This window comes from Lepisosteus platostomus, chromosome 7 (assembly GCF_059453375.1).
Source record: "Lepisosteus platostomus isolate fLepPlt1 chromosome 7, fLepPlt1.hap1, whole genome shotgun sequence".
NCBI lineage: Eukaryota > Metazoa > Chordata > Actinopteri > Semionotiformes > Lepisosteidae > Lepisosteus > Lepisosteus platostomus.
The window spans coordinates 55,477,337-55,496,927 of record NC_142617.1 but is presented as its reverse complement, the minus strand read 5'-3'; the positions used below and the strand labels follow the sequence as shown (position 1 = coordinate 55,496,927).

The following is a 19,591-nucleotide window of genomic DNA, read 5'->3' as shown; positions in this document are numbered from 1 at the left end:
AACATATTCTAAGATAAACTATCCAGCGTTATTTTGAGCATTTCTCTATTATATTCTTATCCATTCCACACACACAATTTCTGTCTGACAGGAATGTATTTCATCAAATTATATTAGTTGTGAGGGATTCAGCAGAACTCAGTGGGACGTTATACACCAAAATACATTTCACAGTGGCATATTCTCCTGCATTTTTATATCATGATTAGCATTTCTCATCTGCAGACCAATAAAGAAAATCCAAACAATTGTAACTAATGCAGAAAACAAGAATGATAAATATACAAGACTTGCAATATATTTTATTGGTATTTAAATGCATATAAACACTACTTTTATTGAACTGGGCATTCCCATTGCTGACAGTCCCATATTTCTGTATCTTGCTTCTGTTACAGCAGTAGTAAACAGATACAGCAGTAATAAAAGGCCATCAAAATTTAAAAGATTACACCTGTAACCATGGAGAGTTTTGATAAACCATGCTAAAGTTGCATAGATTCTCCATGCACATTATGTATTTAAAAGCACATTAATCAGTTACAGTAAAATCACACATTAATTACACATTATACATTAATGTGATAGATTTTTTGGGAATAATGAGCAATACCACTGTCTTTACTCTTTTACTATTTGTTTTCTGTGCATTCTGGACAAGTTACTGTCTCACTGGCTTTAAAACCTGATTTCAGATGTTTCAAAGAATATGGATCAACAATGTCTTTTCTAGCATTAACCAGAAAGAGTTTCATTTTAATGGAATCCATCTAACATTTTCTAACATTCTCACTAGTGTGGAACAAAATTCAAAGTGCTTTACATTCTCGTAGACCACAACCTGAATGGGAAGGCCTTACTTTGATCCATGGATGGTCAATGGGAAAGTTATCTTAAATTTGAAATATAACCGTGCTCTTTCCAACACCTCATATACTTATAAGAAATGGCAAGAAAAAGTGCATCTCATTTACAGTAATTAACTTCTATGGTATCATAAATAAAAAGAAATGGTAATTGTTAAATTGTTACTTCTTGTGTAAACACCAAACAGGGGTCATGACAAGTTCATTTTTAAGAATGAAGTTGATTACACATACATTTGGCGAGTCTTTCTCCTGAAACTGAATCTTCCTGAAGAAGTATCTCAGGGGTGGAAGTAGAGTTCAAGAAAGAAGAGCTGTGATGCACGGCTCCTGCTGTTTTGCTTAGCTCTTAGCTGCTGCCACCCACATAATTGGGAACAATGATATTGGCCCACTTGTAAATGACAGGAATAAAGAGAAGAATGGATCCCAAAACTGAAACAAGGAGAAATGTCCAAAGGAACACTCGATCCAGCACCTGCGCCACAAACTTCCAATCTTCTACCACCTGAGTAAGAAAAAACATTAGAAATCATTAGTTGTCATTTTATTCCAGCCTTGAATTGAATTTATTCTTCACCAAGTTTCAGTTGGAATAAAAAATATCAAGAATTAAAACTAAATTCTGGAGGAAAAATATATTACAGGATTAAAATATTGATCACCAGCCTTCAAAAATATCAGAATACTACAAAAACATTGAATTGTTTTAGTGGAGGTATTTTTAATGTTTTAAATTAAAAGAAATATTACAACAGTCAAATGTTATAAGAGTCAAAGATAGTCTACATTTTCTGTAATGTTTATATGGTTCACTATGATTAATTTGCTGTGGTTAATGCCTTTAAAAAAGGAAAGATGGTTGGATCTTTCCCTTCTTAACAGAAAACAAAAGCTTCAAAGCCCCATTAATGTAAAATAAAATGTGGAGACAAAACCAATTTTATTAAGTATATTTCTATAATCTAAAATTTTGCAGTGAAGGGTGTTCTGGTTTCTTCCCACAGTCCAAAAAATACTGGTAGGTTTACAGGCTTTTGGGATAAGGTTTGAGTGTGTGTGCCCTGCGCTGGACATAAAGTCAAGGGTAATTTATTACTCCTTTTAAATTAAGCTAACCCACATCTCTACATTTATGTTCCTTAATTCTATATTTTATATAGAGATGTGCACTGGCTTGGAAGATTCAACATACATATACTGTACAGTATATGGTATCTAATTTTCACTTCAAAGCTCCATATAAAGTAGAGCCTCAAAATCTAAAATTTTTGGACTGATTAAAGTCAAGGATGGAAAGCATTAATATCACATATTTGCAGTATTTGGCAAAATAAAAAAAAGGAAAATTCAAAGCATGTACATTTAAGAACAGATGCAATGCCCTTCAAACTGCTTTCAAAGTGTTTTGCCTTCAGTCAAACTAGTGTTTCTATCTTTTGAAAAGTATTTTGTTATCTGAATTGGAAAGGATGGCACTGCAGCAGTTCTTTGTTTTCTTTGGCGTCACATACTGTACCTCACGGACTTCATTCTCCTTCACCACATGGAGAGTGATGTAACGGATGGAGTCCAGTGCTGCCTGCAGGTTGTATCTGGAAGAGGGTGTTTCGAACCCAGGACTTTTAACATCTCCACCCGCGGCTGTTGCATAGCGGTCCACATGACTGCGCATGCACAGGAGCTTGGGCAGGCGGTGCAGGAAGATACGCCGAACCCATGGGGCCATGTCATGGTGGGTGGAGGAGGAGCGGTGGTGGATGTTAATGGCAAAGACAGTGATAACGATGGAGAGGGTTACGAAAATCATGGTGAAGACCAGGTACTCTCCTATCAGTGGAATCACCTTGGAAGAGGAGGGGATGATCTCTTCTATGACGAGGAGGAAGACAGTGAGAGACACCAGCACTGAGGTGCAAAGGGAGATTTTCTCTCCCCCGTTTGATGGCAGGTAGAACACCAGTATGGTCAAGAAGGATAGTCCTATGCAGGGAATGATAAGGAAGAGGGTGTAGAAGAGGGGCAGCCGGCGGATGATGAAAGAGTAGGTGATGAAAGGGTAAGAACAGGAACCATCTGTCCGCACACCCCTGCTGCCTGTGGCCGTGACAATCTCCCACTCTCCATTGTCAAAGTAATCTCGTTTGTCCACATGGAAATCCTCCAGGATGATATCCACCTGGGTACCATCATAGGTCCAGGACCCAAACTTCATTGAGCAGTTCTGCAGGTCAAAGGGGAAGAAAGTGACGTCGATGGTGCAGGAAGACTTGTAGTTGGCTGGCGGTGTCCAGGAAATGGTACCATCAAACTTAACCACCGTCTTGGTGACTGAACCTTCAAACCGCCCATCAGCACTTTGGGAAAGATTTGAAGAGATATTCTTATATTACATCTTAAAATTGCAAAATGTCATAGAAACGTATACTGAAATCAAGATCAGATTGTATATTTCACTTTAGAAATACCTCTCAAAGCCTTTTATGTTAGTTGTAAAAATCAGTTACTGTATAAGGATAGCAAATGGCAAAACAGGCACGTACAGTAAGAAGCACAATAGGTTAGAGGAGCAGATCCATGGCCATTAGAAAATGAAGCAGACACTAAATAAAAGTCTAGATTTAAATACACTCAAGGAACAAATACATTCTGATATCCTTGGGAATAGAATTCCAGAGCTTTGGGGTATGTCAAGACAATGCCCTGTCACCCCTAGAATGTAAACAAGCTTGGAGGACATATAGAAGACCAGAGTCCGATGAACGAAGGCTGCGAGGTCGGACATAGACAGATAATAAGTCATATACTGTAGGTACTGAGGTGCTGAGCCATGCACAGCCTTTTAGGTGAGCATGAGGATTTTGAAGTTGACTCAAAACCAGATAGGAAGCCACTGCAAGGTGCAAGGACTCCATGACGGGAGTAATTTGATCGTTTGCACACAACCTGTTGTTTTTGCTGATACCAGATGAGAGACAGTGATTTGTTAATAAATGTAATTTGTTCTTACTCCTCTCAAAGTGCAGAATTAATATTCTTGTGCTGCTTGTCTTGTGCATTTAGATAAAGCTTCTCTAGAAGTAACCAGTCTGTCTTTATGACCTACTGAATGTCTGCCCTGTTCATTTTGCTCTAAGTAGAAAAAATATTGTTAATTTCTCCCATTAAGACTCACTGACTTCTGCCACATTACAAAACTAATTATGTGACCTTACAAGAGAAAATGGCACTCATTGTAATGCAGCTGTATTTCATGCTCTTTAGACTTATCTGTACTCACTACATTTCACATCTCTCTCTTAAAAGCAGCAATCTGAGCTCTTTCCTCAGGAGGTGTCATCCTGAATGCACTCATAGATGATAATTTCAGCAAATTTATTAATATCTTAATATAAGTAGCAGAAATTTTGAAAATATTTTATTAAACTTATTAAATTAAATCATTAATTTCATTAAATTGAAGTGACATGTTTACTTTGGATTCTGTATATAAGCAGCAGTTATTTTGTAGACGGTAGTGGATTTACTGTTATAAAGTGGTATGGAAATATGTTTTCAATGTTTACCAGAAAAATATAAAAAATGAAACCGAGATGAAATTTTGTAATACAATAAATTCCCTTCCAGGATAATACTGCAGGTAGACAACTGAGGTAAATGTTACTCTCCCCAAGGGCTTGCGATTATGATTAATTCTAAATATAGAAGAAATAACATGGTAAGAAGTAAGGTACTCACTTGTCATACAGAACAATGTCAGGGATCCAGATTGAATCAGAAGGAACTCGGATTGAAGTTATTCCCAAGTAGTCATCAGGATTCCACCGCAGCTTGACATCTACCCATTCCTAACCAAAATAAGTATAAGATCATTTCAGCGGTGAGATATGACCACTGCCAAAGCATACATTCATGGGATATCCATGAACCAGCTCACTCAAAGGAGAAGGTGCTTTGCGATAATCCATTAATTGCTAAATGAGATTGATCTTCTGGTTTTTGCTTCATTACCTTTCTGTGATGTCAGTACTGCTCCAGTGGTTGATGAATTGTTAGGCTTTTATCAATATACAGTACATGTTGACTGTCTGCCTGTTTTAATCAGAATATATGTGCTATAAATGTATGTATGTATGTATGAATTATCTATATGATAAATAAGACAGATTCGTTTCCTACAATGAAGTCATGTAGTCAACAGATGAATCAAGTATTGGCCACCATAAGAAATGTTGTCTATTGGAAGTAATAGAAGACAGCTGTCCTTGTGCTTAAAAATCTGCTGTACATTTAACATCCCTTCATTCTATTAAAAATGCTGTAACACTTCACATACGGAGCAAATATACTGTAGTCCTTATAAACATTTAGCTCACTTAAAACTCTGAGATTTAATCTCACTAGATTTTGTATATCATGACAATGAATTCAACACATGCTGAAATGAAAGAGAATATGGATTTGCAATCAAAGCATTTTATTGACAAGTCTTGCTTCCTTTTAAGTGATAACTGTCAGTGTTCAAGGGTTCACATGTGGCAGTCCCCTGAAAGCAAGTCAATGATCACAGCATTTTTTCGAACACAACATGTCATGTTCAGACTCCATTCAGATTTGCATGCAGATAACCACCAATTCGTCTGCACACGTCAAATAAGATCAAGAAGAAAATCACATCGATAAGAACAATATCTAGTCACAATGTTATTTCCGTCTACATTGTAATTATAACATCACATGTTATATTTGCATTTCGTTAATTATTAATGTTTTGTTTTTTTCTTCAATAGTTCCATACGATTAATTAATCAAGAGCTCAACAGGAATGAAGACCAGAATATGTGGGAAGAGTGGGGTTAAAACAGGACCAATATTGGAAAACACTGCCTTGTAATATCCCCAAAAGAGCATATTCACCCATGTGCGTTAAGAAAACACAAACTGCTCTGCAATGCTCAGTATTTCACCTTACATGATCATCTGGCCTTTGCAACTCAGTTTCTACCATCCTGTCATAAATATTGATGGTAATGATGTGACACTAACCATGTATAATAAACTATCTCAATTTGTTACATTGAAAAAAAAATCCACTCAGTTCCGATTTGATGTTAATTTGTCTGCAGTAACCGAATTACATGATTTACACAAAGGGTACGTGTTTAATCAGAACTGTGTGCAGGTATATTAACTCACACTGATTGCAGCCGGGAGTGCTTTTTGTACAGATTTGCTGGAGGTGGTTTGAGAACAAAAGTTTGAGTGGTATAATGGAAAGACAAAGCTGGATGTTAAAGGGATGACAAACCAAGGACTGTCCATCTGTCTGCTTGCACGGGCAGTGTGTTCCCCTGCAGAGCAGGACCCTGTAAACTTGTGACCCCAGGCAGTGACAGGCAGGAATAATGGCAATGCAGCCTGCTTAGTGCAGCACTGTTTCATGGCTTCTCGTAAATCTGTCAGACATGGTGCCTGCACTGCAGCAGCTGTGGAGGCGTGGATTTAGACAAATGTGAGAAAGGAGAGCTAGAGAAGGGGAAGAGAGAACTTAACGCAAATAACAGTTTATCAAGGATATACTGTATAGATCAACATTTCAGACATAAATGTTCCATCTCTAACACTGTTACTCCCCAGTGTTTTAAGGGGAATACGCTATGAAACGTACTGTAAAAGAGCACTTGCTCATCCTACCAAGTCGTAGTTAAGAGTTTAAGTGCAACATACTGTACATATACGTATACCATTGGTGGTCTTCTGCAGGACTGCAAAGACAGGTTTTTAGACACCATGGTTTAATTTAGTGAAAAAATAAGATAAATCAGTAATCTTTTATTTTGAAGTGTAAAAAAGAAAACATTGGTGATTAACATACTAAAACATAATAGCAAATGAATAAATGTTTTGTCAGAATATGTTGCTGCTTTTTTCATTTACCCTTTTATATATTTATAGAGGCACAATGGCTAATTGTGTACTTCCTGTGGTATCATACATTCTTTATGTCTGTGTGTGTACACCACTAATTTTCGTACAATGGTTTTCCTATAGCTTATTGTTTAAAGGTTTTCATACTGATTTGAAAAATTATAAAAATGCTGCTGTTACAGACAAAGGTATTCACTCCCTTCCATAAACTATTAAAAGCATGCAATGTGCAGTGAGAATAATACAGCAGATGATAAATATTCTAGTCGAAGACAGTTCTTACCTGTTTCAGCCAGACATTTGTTGTCATCAATTGGTTTTTCTCATCCTGTGTCAAATTAAGCACGTTGAAAAGTAATTCATATAATGATATATACAGTGTATGTGTGAAATGGCCACAATTTGTATATTCATCTACTGTAGAAGTTTATCAAGCCATTTAACAATGGCTTTGTATCTGTAACTAAAATGTTTTGATACATACTGTATATTAATTTATTTGCATGAAAATTCTTAAGTGAGCCAACTTTCTAAAAAGGTTGAAACCATGAGGTTAGTGTTCTGGTATTATCATCACTAGTGAAACCAAGGGATAATATTTACAATAAATACTATTACAAAATAGAAAAAAATAGCTCTTTCTTGTTAAAATAATACTGTAACACTTTAAAAATAAAAAAAATATATAGGTCCTATAAACCTTAGGTAGAAACCATAAACATAGTGTATAAAATTCTGATTATTTTTACTTTTACTTTTCACCATCAACAATTAATCCTGTTAGATCAGTGACTAAGCCATTATCAGTTTTATAGATGATGTTCTCTATTACAGACATAGACATTTCCATGCCCACAGATTCTGGTATACACAGTACAATATCCAGTCTAAATCTAATTAGATTGGATTATTGAGCCTAATAAGGCTGAACTCCTCTAATTTTCTTTAATGGCTAATTAATTCTAACATTAAGTGATCTCTTTTCTTGCATTCACTTCTAAGTGATTCATGACCTATACAATATAACATTTAAGAAAATGTTTCTTTGGATACAGAACAATCAATAACATATTTTATTCTATCAATTAAAAGGGATGAATACTTTCCACTTATTACATGGGGATAATATGAAATTAAGCAAGTGAAATCAAAATGAACTGCAAATCTGGCCCGTGCCTAATGTTATAATGTATTGCTTAATTAATGCTCCAAAACTGCAATATAAAAGTTCCATAAATGTTTTAAACATTAGAAATACAGTGTTACGAAGTACCTTACTATAAAATGTTAATGAGTAACCTAGGTTGGAGACAGAAAAAAAACAGAAACACAAGCAAAATCTTGGAGAGAGATATTCACATTTTACAGCACAAGGTCAATCAAGACCTCACAGATGGTCATGTCTCATCTCCTGTGGCTAATGTGGAAATGTGAGTTAGTAACCTAGATCATAATAGTGCCTTCCCTCTTCACAGCAGGACCATCTGTGATTGACAGGCTGGGGCTGGCTGACAATGGCACAGCGAAGGAGGTTAATAGGATAAATATCACATCTGTAACTAGCAGATCTGTATCACTTCTGGTTCACAGCAAAATTAAAGTTCAGTTACACTAATCTCTTTTGCAGTTTTAGTTTGATTAAAAATGGCTTTAAAATGTAATTTAATTCTTCCATGTGATGAAATTAGTGCTGTCTGTGGCATTCTGGAAAATAGTGGGACAGAAATTTCAGATATGAAATGGTTTCAAAACCAGCATTACTACTGCAGCTACTGTAACACTGGGCAGAATAATAATAAACACTGTTTTCTCTGTCATTCCAGCATATCCTTTTTGTTTCGAGCATCCTATTCTATCCAAACTGAATGAAATGTTATGTAGTCTGAGATGTCATTTTCTCCCTCCACCTCCCTCGGTTAGCATGGAGAATTCTGATTTGTTTTGCAAAAAGTGAAGCAGGCATTGTTACTCTCTGTCTTGTATATTTTTGATATTGCCATAGTGAAATTGACACACACAGCTCAGCAAGCCAAACAACAACACACGACTACTTTATGTCATGTCTGTAATTATGAAAACGTTACTGGCTCTGCAACCAGAAAATACTCACTACATCAACAAGTTGAGAGATCGCTAGCCCAAACTTGACCCTCACTGTGCCATTCAGGTGTTCCACTGGCCTCACCCACTTCTGATAGTTCCTGAAGAGTTCCTTGAAAAGCTTATCTTCAGTCTTTGCATAGGAAGACAGGTTGGAAATTCCTTGTGGAGAACACATAAATACAAGCTTTAGAGATTTTTCTACTTAGACCACTCAGAGAAGAACATAAATAATACCCCCCAATTATTTAATAAATATAGAGAAAATCTTTAAAGCATTTCATCCTCTGAATAATTTACGATTGAAAGAAAAACTCTTAAAACAGTTTCACATTTGCTGTACATCCATTATGTCATACCTTTCTTCTATCACACATTATTTTCAACCTTCAATGTTGAAATATTTTTTTTACAATTTATTAATGTCATAAATTATCTTAAGCTTGGGTATATACAGTACCTGCCATTTCCACTCTCTGAAAATGCTGACTCTACAGCAATCGGATACTATGTGGAGTGGAAGTGATGAACCCGAAATCAGAGACATAAATAATGTCTGAGTTGGTCCATAATCCATGATTAACTGTTATTCACTGTACATGGTTTTGACTATAGATTTTGTCCTTCTCTAGAATGGATTTCCCGTATCCTGTCTCTCTCTAGGGACTAGAATCCTAAAAGGATTTATACATATAATTAAGTCAGGAACTGTTGAAGACCTGGAAAACACATTAAAATTGAATAATGAAGTAAAAAAAGACGAATTAAGTAAACAAGAGCTCAGGGGTGAGTTTCCCGAAAACGATGAATCTTAGAGACTAACGAGCAACTTTACGATGTACGTACGTAACGTACGAGATACTTTTTCGTGGGTTTCCTAAAACCCCTCTTAATCGATCATTTAATGAGCGAGTATAAAGTACTTCTTTGTTAACCCCTCCCCTGAAGTCGCTTAGCAAAAAGCATCACAAGTCGATTGAAAAACAATCGATTGACAATACTTTCATTATATGGTGTCGGTTTTGGTCCTTCAGTGGGATGAAATAAAGTTGTGAAAAGGAATATGAAGCAAACATGACATCATAATTTAACAACCATTTAAGCGAAAGCGTATAGATAGGCACAAAATGGGACCCTTATTGTTTCTAAGAGAAAAGAAAATAAATGACCGTAAAAGAAAATCAAGTTTAACTGCGTGGACAGTGTATGCGTCCTGCACGACGTCTTTGATTTAAAGCCATATTTTTTCGTGCCCTGCCATTAAGAATCACAGTGTTTCATGAGAAAACAATGTTTGTTATTTTTTAACATAAAACGGTATTCGAACTTTAAATATTGTATCGACCGCGGGTTTCGGTACGGAATGGAGCAGGCGTGGAACTCAGGGAATGGGGCTGAACAACACATTTATTAACTCGAATCGGGAAAGGTACACACACAGGGACAGGGGTTACAGCGCTGCACCTACACTAACATACACACACACGAAGGGAAGAGACTGTATCTCAGCCTCCGTCCCACTATATAGTCCGGTAGTCCCCAGGTGCTGTTCTCAGCCCGCTCTGCGTGGCGCTACATTGTAATACATGTTACATGTTTCACGTTCTTTATGGAATTTAAATACAATTTAAACCCACCCCAAAAGTACTAAAAGAGGGAGTATTATTACAACATTTGACTTATGAATATTAAATTTACCCAAGATGACTAATAAATTCATTACTGTAGAAATAAATGTTATTTTTTCGAATTTCCTCTTACATAATACAACAAAATATCAAAATCCTTAATATAAACTCTTAGTATTCTAGATTTCCAGAGAATTCCCATGACGTGAATTGAATGTGCTCTGTCTGGCGATCTGTCACTAAGGTTGGCGCAAGAGGTAGCCAGTTTAAGAAGCACTTAGTAATTAACGAGTGGGTCGGGGAGCACGTAGATTACGAAGGATTTAACGTTCTACTATAGTTACGATAGGTTTTGGGAAACACTCGTAAATTAACGATCTATCTTAAGAGCGAGTTTACGATGTTCTTAGCGCTACGATGCTTTCTGGAAACTCACCCCAGGCTGGTCAGAAATCTGAAAAACAAATCTTCAATACCTTTCTCTCTGTATTTACATGTTTTATAAATGATTTACAGTACAGTAACTCTTAAGAGGTGACACCTGTAATGTATGCATTACTAAATCATTACTGAAACATCGTTTGGCGCTAGTAAACACAAATACTGTACATGCCTTATTCATTGTAATAGAAGGTATGTTTTAATTTGGAACACGTAGAGGCAAATTTGTTACTAAAATGGATGAAGAAATAAGGATATCATTTAATTTTGGCTACAGAGCCACAATTTATATTTACAAAATATAAATTGTTATGGTTATATTATTTATTATGTAGTAATGTACTGTCTAAATTGTGTGGTGTTGTCGGCTATACTGTGTATGTCCCAAAAGATCAACACAAATAAGAATTCCAATGTACATGTACATATGGCAATAAACTCCTCTATTCTACTCAGAGCCTTCTTCAGGTGTGTGGTTAATTCATTACTGCTGATGAAAGGTGATAAGTACCAAGCCAGCCTTTTTATGGGGGTGTCTATCATGTGTTCTGACAGTAAATAATTCATGCATAATTATTACATCCCTAAAAGGTGTCTCTTATTTTACACTGTGCCTGATTTCACTATATGAAATACATTACCTTTAATTTGTTTATTAGTCACACTGCAGCTCATCACTATAACTATATTAAAGTAAATGGGAGGAAAGAGTTTAGTGTTGTCTTTGGGTTATCCTTCTTTCAGAGTCCTTTATGGAGGAGTCAAGTCTGTTTCCCATAGTCAGCCTGTCTGTCAATTGCTCTGCCCTGACCTTCTAACCTCAGTACATGAAATCTGGGATCAATCACAGTGCAGCTCTGTGTCAACAGAGAGAAAGATGTGATGTGCTTTCTGGTGCAATTTACTAACAAGCAAAGACAGTATTGACAGCCCCTCATTTGTAGTCAAGCAGGAAAAAACTGACAGCTGACTGAAAGTTTAAGAAGTTAAAAGAACAGATCATGCAAAGCAACAGCCCTGGCTATTATTAACTTTGGATCGTACCATGTTTTTTTTAGATTAGTTAGTTTTGTTTCACAATTGTGTTTGTATTTTTCCACTTTTGTTAAAGGTTTGACATTTTAAGTTAAAAGTTCATTTTAACCAGGGTTTGTAGTTTTAAACTACATATTAAACATTTAAACTACAGACTTCACATTTAAATAATCAAAAATATTTTTAAATGAATGTATTTTTTTCTGTCTCAAATTAAAACTGTTAACCAAATCTAAAGCAAAATATAAAATAAGTTGTATTATGGTAGTATTTACTATCTTAATTTTTTCTAGAAAAAATAATATCAGATTTCAGGTTTCTCTTGAAAAGAGTGAGGCTAAATAAAATGTATAGATCAGATTGTAATTTTGCTGAAGTTTCACTGAACAGTAATGGTATTGTTTGGCACAAAACGTGATAGCATCTCGCCATGTTTATTTGATATAAATTGATATTTTATAGAAATTGCACCCATCAAGGGGCAGACTAATTATATGTTAATGTTTCTGGGAAAAGTGACAATATTGATTTTTTGTAATAAAAATTGTAAAGCTAATGATGTATAATAAAGTACAAAGATGTATTAGTTCAGGTGGGTAGCTGTGTCAGAAGGCTCCACGGTCGAAACGTTCTGTTTTCTCCCTTCTTTTTTTCAGCATGGGTTAAACCTATTACTTGTTCCTTTACAAAGATGTATGATTGCATGAGAAAGCTGGTTGTAATAAAGGCTTCCTCTAAAAAAATAAAAATAATTTAAAAATCTATGGACTACAAATTTTCATTCAGCAGTATATATCATGGTTCAGTAACAGAACCTATTTACCAACTATGTTTATCTAAATAGTGTAACCCAATCAATCCAAACGTCCAATCAATGACTCCAACTGGAATATCAACTCCTGTCATTCTGAACTGAAAAAATCTTTATTACTTTATTCTTAACAATGATGATTAACTATGCCCCACTAAAAGACTAATTAATCAAGATTTTATTGACAGCACGTCTCTTGGTTGTTCCTTGGGGGTCTTGATTGGATTTGCTGAACACAAAGAACCAATGTCCAACCTGTACAAACCAAAGTATGGTAGTGTCATTATGCTTCTTGACTCTCATGTTCACTTTGCAATTAATTTATACCTGCTAGCAAGGAATTGTGTGAGCTGCTGCCTATTCTTCATTTGAATCATTTGTCTAAACCCACTTCTAGCTATAGCCTATATTCCTGCTCAGGAATAAAAAAAGAAGTGTCACCTGTCTCTCTTTTACTATTTGTGCAATGTACTGTTCATGATTTTCATAATTGATCTTGGCTTTACAAATAAGAAACAGAGTTCATTCATAATGCCTATAGAATGTGTGGAATATAAGCATAAAAAAAAGGAAGAGGCTCGTGATTTTTTCTTCAATTACAGCATTAAGAAATGGTGTTGACACAGTTGTAACCTGAAACAATCTGGTATTAAATATGTTGTTACTACATGAAGTATTTGTTTCGAGGAGGGGGGACTGTGAATTTTACCTCAACTCTACCCTCAGCCTTTATTTTAACACTCCTTCACTATACCATCTACTTTAAAGTCAGCTGTCTTAATCCTGTCGCTGGTTAATCCTGGTTATGAGAAGGTGCCATCTCTACCCAGAGCATGGTCCACATGTGGTCATCAACACCAACAACCTTTCTCTGATTAACTTAACTTCAGACAGTCAGCAGTCTGAAATAAACACAGGGTCACAAGTAAATGTTCATTTAGCCTAGAAAGATTTCTAATTTCTGTATAAGAATTTATTTTAGGGGGGCAAGAAGTCTCTGCTGTTTTAGAGAGTATTGGGCAATGCCTTTCCTTCTGGAATATTTTTAATTACCTTGTATTCTTCAAATACGCAAAACCTTAACCTAAAGGAGATGGGATTCTAAAGATCCAATTTAGTTGTGTTGAAGGGTTTCTTTCTGCAAGGAAGATATAATCGGAGATTTGTGACAGATATATTCCCAGATTTTTGTGAAATAACTATATAAGCACTGATCAGTTCTTCTATTTTACCTCGGTGTCAAACATATTCTCTTATCTTAAAGGATTGCATTATTTTGAATTATTAGTTTTTAAGTCTCTTTTGTTGTGTTAGAAATTTAATTTATTCTCAAACCAAGAAAAGCGTAGTAGCTACAGAAGTCCAGCAGTCATGATCATTAGGATTTTAATAGTCAATAATTTGACTAAAAATCCAATGTACAGAGTAATAATAAAGAAAAAAGAGTATGCATTAGATAAAACTGACTTTATATGTTGTAAAGAAATTGGTAAATTAAGTTCGTTCTGTTTCCAGAAACATAGAAATAGGAAGGTTTTGTACAGTACTTCTGTCATTTGCTGTGGGATTAACTCTTATCCTCAAAAGCAATGGGTCCTGTTAGTCCCACTGTCGTTTTTATGTCTTTGGTTTGGGTAATTTTCAAAGTACAGCTGAACAAAATGTTTGAGATTTGGTGTTGTGTTATATCAAAAAGGAACTTTTTTATTACACAACATTGGATAATGTTGTATAGAGTAAATATAAGGCTGAAGTATAAGGCTGCTATCTAAAAATGTTATACTATATATATTTTTACTTTATATATAATTAATATAATTAATTAATATAATGAATATAGTACAAGTATCCTTTCTGACAAGACTTCTTAAATAACATCCTTACGAACTATTATATACTGTATGGAGTCAAAAAACATATCTATAGCTTTTTATTTTATCTGTCTTGTATACAGTTGTTTTGGTACATACCGATTATGGAAAAGCCCCAGGCTTCAAATGGGAATATTATCGTTAATTATTTTGTTACTGGGGGATTTAAAAATCATCCTCACTGCAAACTCCCTGCTGAAATTGTGTTGTAATGACCCTTGGAAAGATGAGGGCTGAGAGAAATTCTGAACAAATAAAACATGTATAAGTCAGTGCACAAGGCTACAGTTGCTGGCTGCCTAATACTTTCGAAATATCATCTACAGTATTTCAGTCCTGCAGCTGGAAAAGCTTTGCCCTCTATTAGGAGAGGCAAATATGAAACGAGCATTGGCTATTAATGAAACCTTTGTGCTGTGAGAAAAATAAGCATATTACCATTTTAGTGACCCTTTCATTACATTCTTGCAGACTGTTCGCAGAAACTCCACCTTCGTACAAAATTCACATAATCGATTTAAAAATTATTTTCTGCCTCCATGCCTCCCTTTTCTAATTCAGAATAAATCATTAAAAAAGAAACTGAAACAGAAAAAAATCAGTGCAATGAAGCACTTATTTCTAATGTACAGAAGAGAATTAAAAGAAATTAAGGACAGATATTTTATTTTTAACCAAATAAACATTGTCCACTAACCTTACTAATATTCTAAGCCCCAGATGTTTTCGATTTCTATTTTTTGTTTGCTATTTCAAGGCCTTGTGGGATCTTTACTAAAAATGCCAAGGCAGTCTTTCAATAAATGTGTATGGTTTCATCTGGGACATCTTGAAAAGATGTCTCCAGTACCATATGAAATTAAGTATGGCAAAACTCTCAAACGTTAAATACATAACACACTGTGTATGTGGTTTCTAATTTGATTTCATTTGGTTTCTAATAACCTCTGTTAATGAAAAACCTGCTCAAGTTTCCTTCCACAGACATATCTACATACAGTAGTACAAACTCACACTGTTAACTGCCCACAATGTGTTTACAAAAGGAGTAATAACATTTCTGAATACTCTTCTTGCCTTCAGAGAGTGGAAATTGCTTCAACACTTGTAGACAGTTCCTCAACATTCTCCCATAAATATTTAGTTATTCAATTTCAGCAACATGTTACAGTGTTACATGTTAAATAATATGTCACAGCAACATGTCATGTCAGTTACTCCTAATGCTAATAAAACAAAATGATATAAATTTTGTTTTGTTTTTTTGTTATTTCTCCTATTGTTTGGATACTGTTATGATCAGATGAACATTTCCCAAAAAGTTTAGGGAGCATTTCAGAGCATTTTTAAAAACATTTAGGGACCATTTTACAACTTCCTAATAGATTTTCAAATTAATGTTAATTGTATATACTGCTAAAGTGTGTAAATATAAATAAATACTACTCCGTAATACTTTTCTTTCCTGACACTACAATTGGAGAGGTTTCAAAACCTAGAAGACCTTATTTTCAGTTTAATTTACTGTATCTAAAAAAATGAGTGCTCTTACAGTTCTTTAAAATGCAGTTATCTGCATCAAGATTTTCCAGTGCAATTCTAATTGTATTTTTTATTAATGTAAAAAAAAATATCTAATAACAAAAGCATTCGACATTCTTTACAGGGTTGATTTAAGTCAGTCCCTAATCTTTATATTATTTCAAACATTCTGAAAACTTCATATGACAACTATTTTAAATGTCCGTTTCCAGTTCTGTTGATTCCCCCAGTGTGTTGTCAATATTTGTACACATTTGTTGGGAGAGCCTCTTACAATACCATTAGCTTTTTCACACAAAAGGCCCCCCAAGACATTTCACCTACATTAACTGCCAGTAAACTTCTGTCAAAGCAATTAAATAAAACAAAGATATAGGTCAAACTGAAGTCAGGATAGAATGCTGATTTCACCCATTGTTTCTTTTCTGAGTATTTGTTAAATTCATCTGATTATTAGAAAATGTATTCTACAGTCATTTAATAGAATCTAACTTCTATCTGCTGCCTTGTGTGCAACAGGACTGGCTCTCTCAATCTGTGATTGTATCTCTGCTGACCTGTAAGTGCACCACTGTTTCCTTTCCCTCACACTCTCCGCGGAGAGAGAGCAGGGAGAAACGGAGGCAGGTACTGTACTGTAAGACAGACTTACCTAGGGAGCTGCACAGGTAGCAGGAATAACAGAGGAATGTCAGCAGCATCACGATTCTCCTGTCTGCTCTCATCATGTTAGTAGTTCCTCAGACAGCGAGGGAGAGGAGGAGAGAGACCCAGCAGTGTTGTTCGGCATCCATAAACACGGTACAGCTTGTCTGCTGTGTGCACATAACAGCAAGACTACAGTGTACAGACACAGGCTGCCTCCCCCCTCCTTCCATCCCTCCTCTGTCCATCTGACACACTCCCCTAACCTCAGGGGAGGCAACTGGCAGCCAGAGGGTAGACACTATTATACATGCCTAAAGATTTGACTGTCAGTCAGTCAGTCAGCCAGCTTCCTAAGCAACCATTCCAGGCTGCTTCAGCACTAGCAAATGAGCAGACACTTCTCTACAATACAAGCCCTCCCCTTCTCCTTCCCTCCTTTGCAGATGCATCACAAGCACACAGCATCCTCAGCTTTGAGCCCGGTGTGTATTCAGTGCTTTAGTTGGGAACATCTACTGTACTGTAGGTCTCATTTGTTTGAAGCTTGCAGAGTTTTAATTTAATTATTTCCCTGTCTGCCAATTGACAGTGAAATGTATTGATTATCCATAGATTTTCAATACTTAAAGGCAGAGCCTATAATGTAATAGAAAATCTGATTCTGTATGGTTAAACTCATCGAAGCACCCAGTCTGTTACAGAGCTGTCCTTAATGAATAAATAACAGTTTTCACCCTGCACTACATATCATGGGAACATGGCACTGACAACACCACATTGTTTTGTAAAATCTGAAAGGATGCCCATAATTCATGAGGTGTTCATTTATCATTCTGTTGTGATGACATACAGTATTTTGATCCATAATCACAGAATGACTATTTCAGTGGTTGTTATGTTATTCATACAATACGTACCTCAGAGACCTTTGGCTTTCATCAGTAACACTTAATTCTAATCCCCTTTCTTGGGTGAACTAGATCAATCTACTCACCATCCATCATGAGAATGAGACATGTAAATATTTAGTTGAGTTTACAATAAAACGTTTGAGGGGATGATAACAGCCAATCTCAAGTGTCCTAATTGTTATTTTAAGATGCAATTTTATTTAAAAATATAAATACTATATGTAAGCCTTTTTTTTCTCCTTTGCATCCGTCCTCCGCCCCATCTCTATGTTGGTTCACTCCTCACTCTGCAGAGGATTCTCGGCTTCCTTGTCCTATGGCCAGGATGTTAGCCCTCAGCCGAGCAAATTCAAATTATCCACCTCCAACTAGACATACAGTAGCTGCCTAATCGCGTGTATTTGCTTTCAACGCTACACTTTTCGTTATTAAAAACATTTTGTAATCGTTCATCAAAACATTCCAAATAACAACTGATCTTGAATATTTTCCAAACTCGACCATTAAGTTTTTCACTGCAAAAAACGATTAACTTTAGTAATAAACAAATTAACACTGTAACAATGATAACCTTAGACAGAAGCTGCACAACGGCTTAATATTTTTAAATATTTGTACCAACAAAATCAAAACACAACATCACATGCTATACACTAATACAAAATACAAGACAACGTGTGCTTTTCAGAGCTGTTTCGTAACTAGATCCATCGGCATAAATCAACCTTTTTTTTTCATGGTTTTATTCATCGGTTTAGAGAAGCAGGAAAATGTTTCCAAAAAGATAAGCAGAAGTGCAATGCAGCCCACATATTTATTCCCTTTAATAATACACAGGAGTGCTATGTATGGGTGGAAAAACAGGTAGTAAACTAAAAGCAGGGAATGGTACAGATCCAACTGCTCTATAGTATCGGGGGTCTGGCGCGAGTATGAATACAGGAAGAAGGGGGGCGGTCCCCTATTTATACAAAAGGTAAACCTCTTTATACAAAAGGTAAAAAGGTGAAGTGAATCCGTTGAAGTTGGGGGGCAGCTCGCTTCCAGAACGTTCCAATCTAAAATTTAGCATTTCTTCAGTAAAATACACGAGCAAAAGCAAACATTTCCTATAATACATAAAGAACATTTGACCTTACCTTGACAAAAAAAGTGCATTCATTTTACTATTTTACCATTTAATACCACGAGTTCACAAAAACAAAACATTCTGCAACAAAGATGGCTTCTGAAGCCCTATACTTTCAAACCGACCGGCTCTAGAAAAAAAGCCCATCTGGTAGGTTACAATAGTTGTCATTCAGTGAAATCTGACCATTCAGAGATTTAAACCCTCCTCTAAATAGTATGCATGCACGGTTGTTTAATTTTACTAAACCCGTTTATTATACGTACAAAAATCAGAAAGGTGCACAAACCTTTAAAAAGTGTAAAAACACTATAAAAACTGTTAACATGATTAAAAAGCCTCTCTAGGGCAGGCAGTATTGAAATACTGCACTAAAAATGTATTTTCATTATTTTTATTTTTATTTTTTAAGGCTGAGAAACCTAATTCATGCCACATCTTAATAAAACAATCATACAGATTTTTTATGCTTGTTCAGTCGCTTTCAAAAATTTCATGGAAACGTTTTTTCCATGGTAGGAGACATTTTAGAGAAGACCTACTGTAAAAAAAGAAATTTACATCCTGAGTGTCCCACAACTTGAGAATTTGACTTTTGAAGAAAGACAATAAAATGCGTCTGTATTTTTTTTCCTGTTTTTGTTTTGTTCTTGATATTTCTGTGTACTCCGAAAGACATTT

General features: G+C 35.5%; 1 protein-coding gene across 3 annotated transcripts; it reads right to left on the bottom strand.

The window, feature by feature from the left end:
• Positions 1-276: 276 nt before the first annotated feature.
• chrna5 (cholinergic receptor, nicotinic, alpha 5) lies at positions 277-19,031 on the bottom strand. Of its 3 annotated transcripts, XM_088641309.1 has the most exons (7): positions 18,921-19,031; positions 16,875-17,037; positions 8,905-9,056; positions 7,078-7,122; positions 4,605-4,714; positions 2,386-3,223; positions 277-1,374 (listed from the first exon to the last, which is right to left on the bottom strand). In XM_088641309.1, the coding sequence occupies exons 2-7, from the start codon at positions 16,948-16,950 to the stop codon at positions 1,216-1,218; spliced, it is 1,380 nt and encodes a 459-aa protein (XP_088497435.1). In that variant the 5' UTR covers positions 16,951-17,037; positions 18,921-19,031; the 3' UTR covers positions 277-1,215. The 3 variants fall into 3 exon arrangements, with proteins under 3 accessions (XP_088497435.1, XP_088497437.1, XP_088497436.1); XM_088641311.1 differs by lacking the exons at positions 16,875-17,037; positions 18,921-19,031 and adding an exon at positions 9,355-10,109; XM_088641310.1 differs by lacking the exons at positions 7,078-7,122; positions 18,921-19,031 and having other exon boundaries at positions 16,875-17,281.
• Positions 19,032-19,591: the final 560 nt, after the last annotated feature.

Excerpts from the sequence above, each read along its gene's own strand:
- chrna5 (XM_088641309.1), bottom strand. The coding sequence starts at position 16,950 with ATGATGAGAGCAGACAGGAGAATCGTGATGCTGCTGACATTCCTCTGT. Across the intron at positions 9,057-16,874 it reads CTACCTGTGCAGCTCCCTAG|GAATTTCCAACCTGTCTTCC; the intron begins GTAAGTCTGTCT and ends GTTCTCCACAAG. Across the intron at positions 7,123-8,904 it reads TCTCTCAACTTGTTGATGTA|GATGAGAAAAACCAATTGAT; the intron begins GTGAGTATTTTC and ends AATTTGACACAG.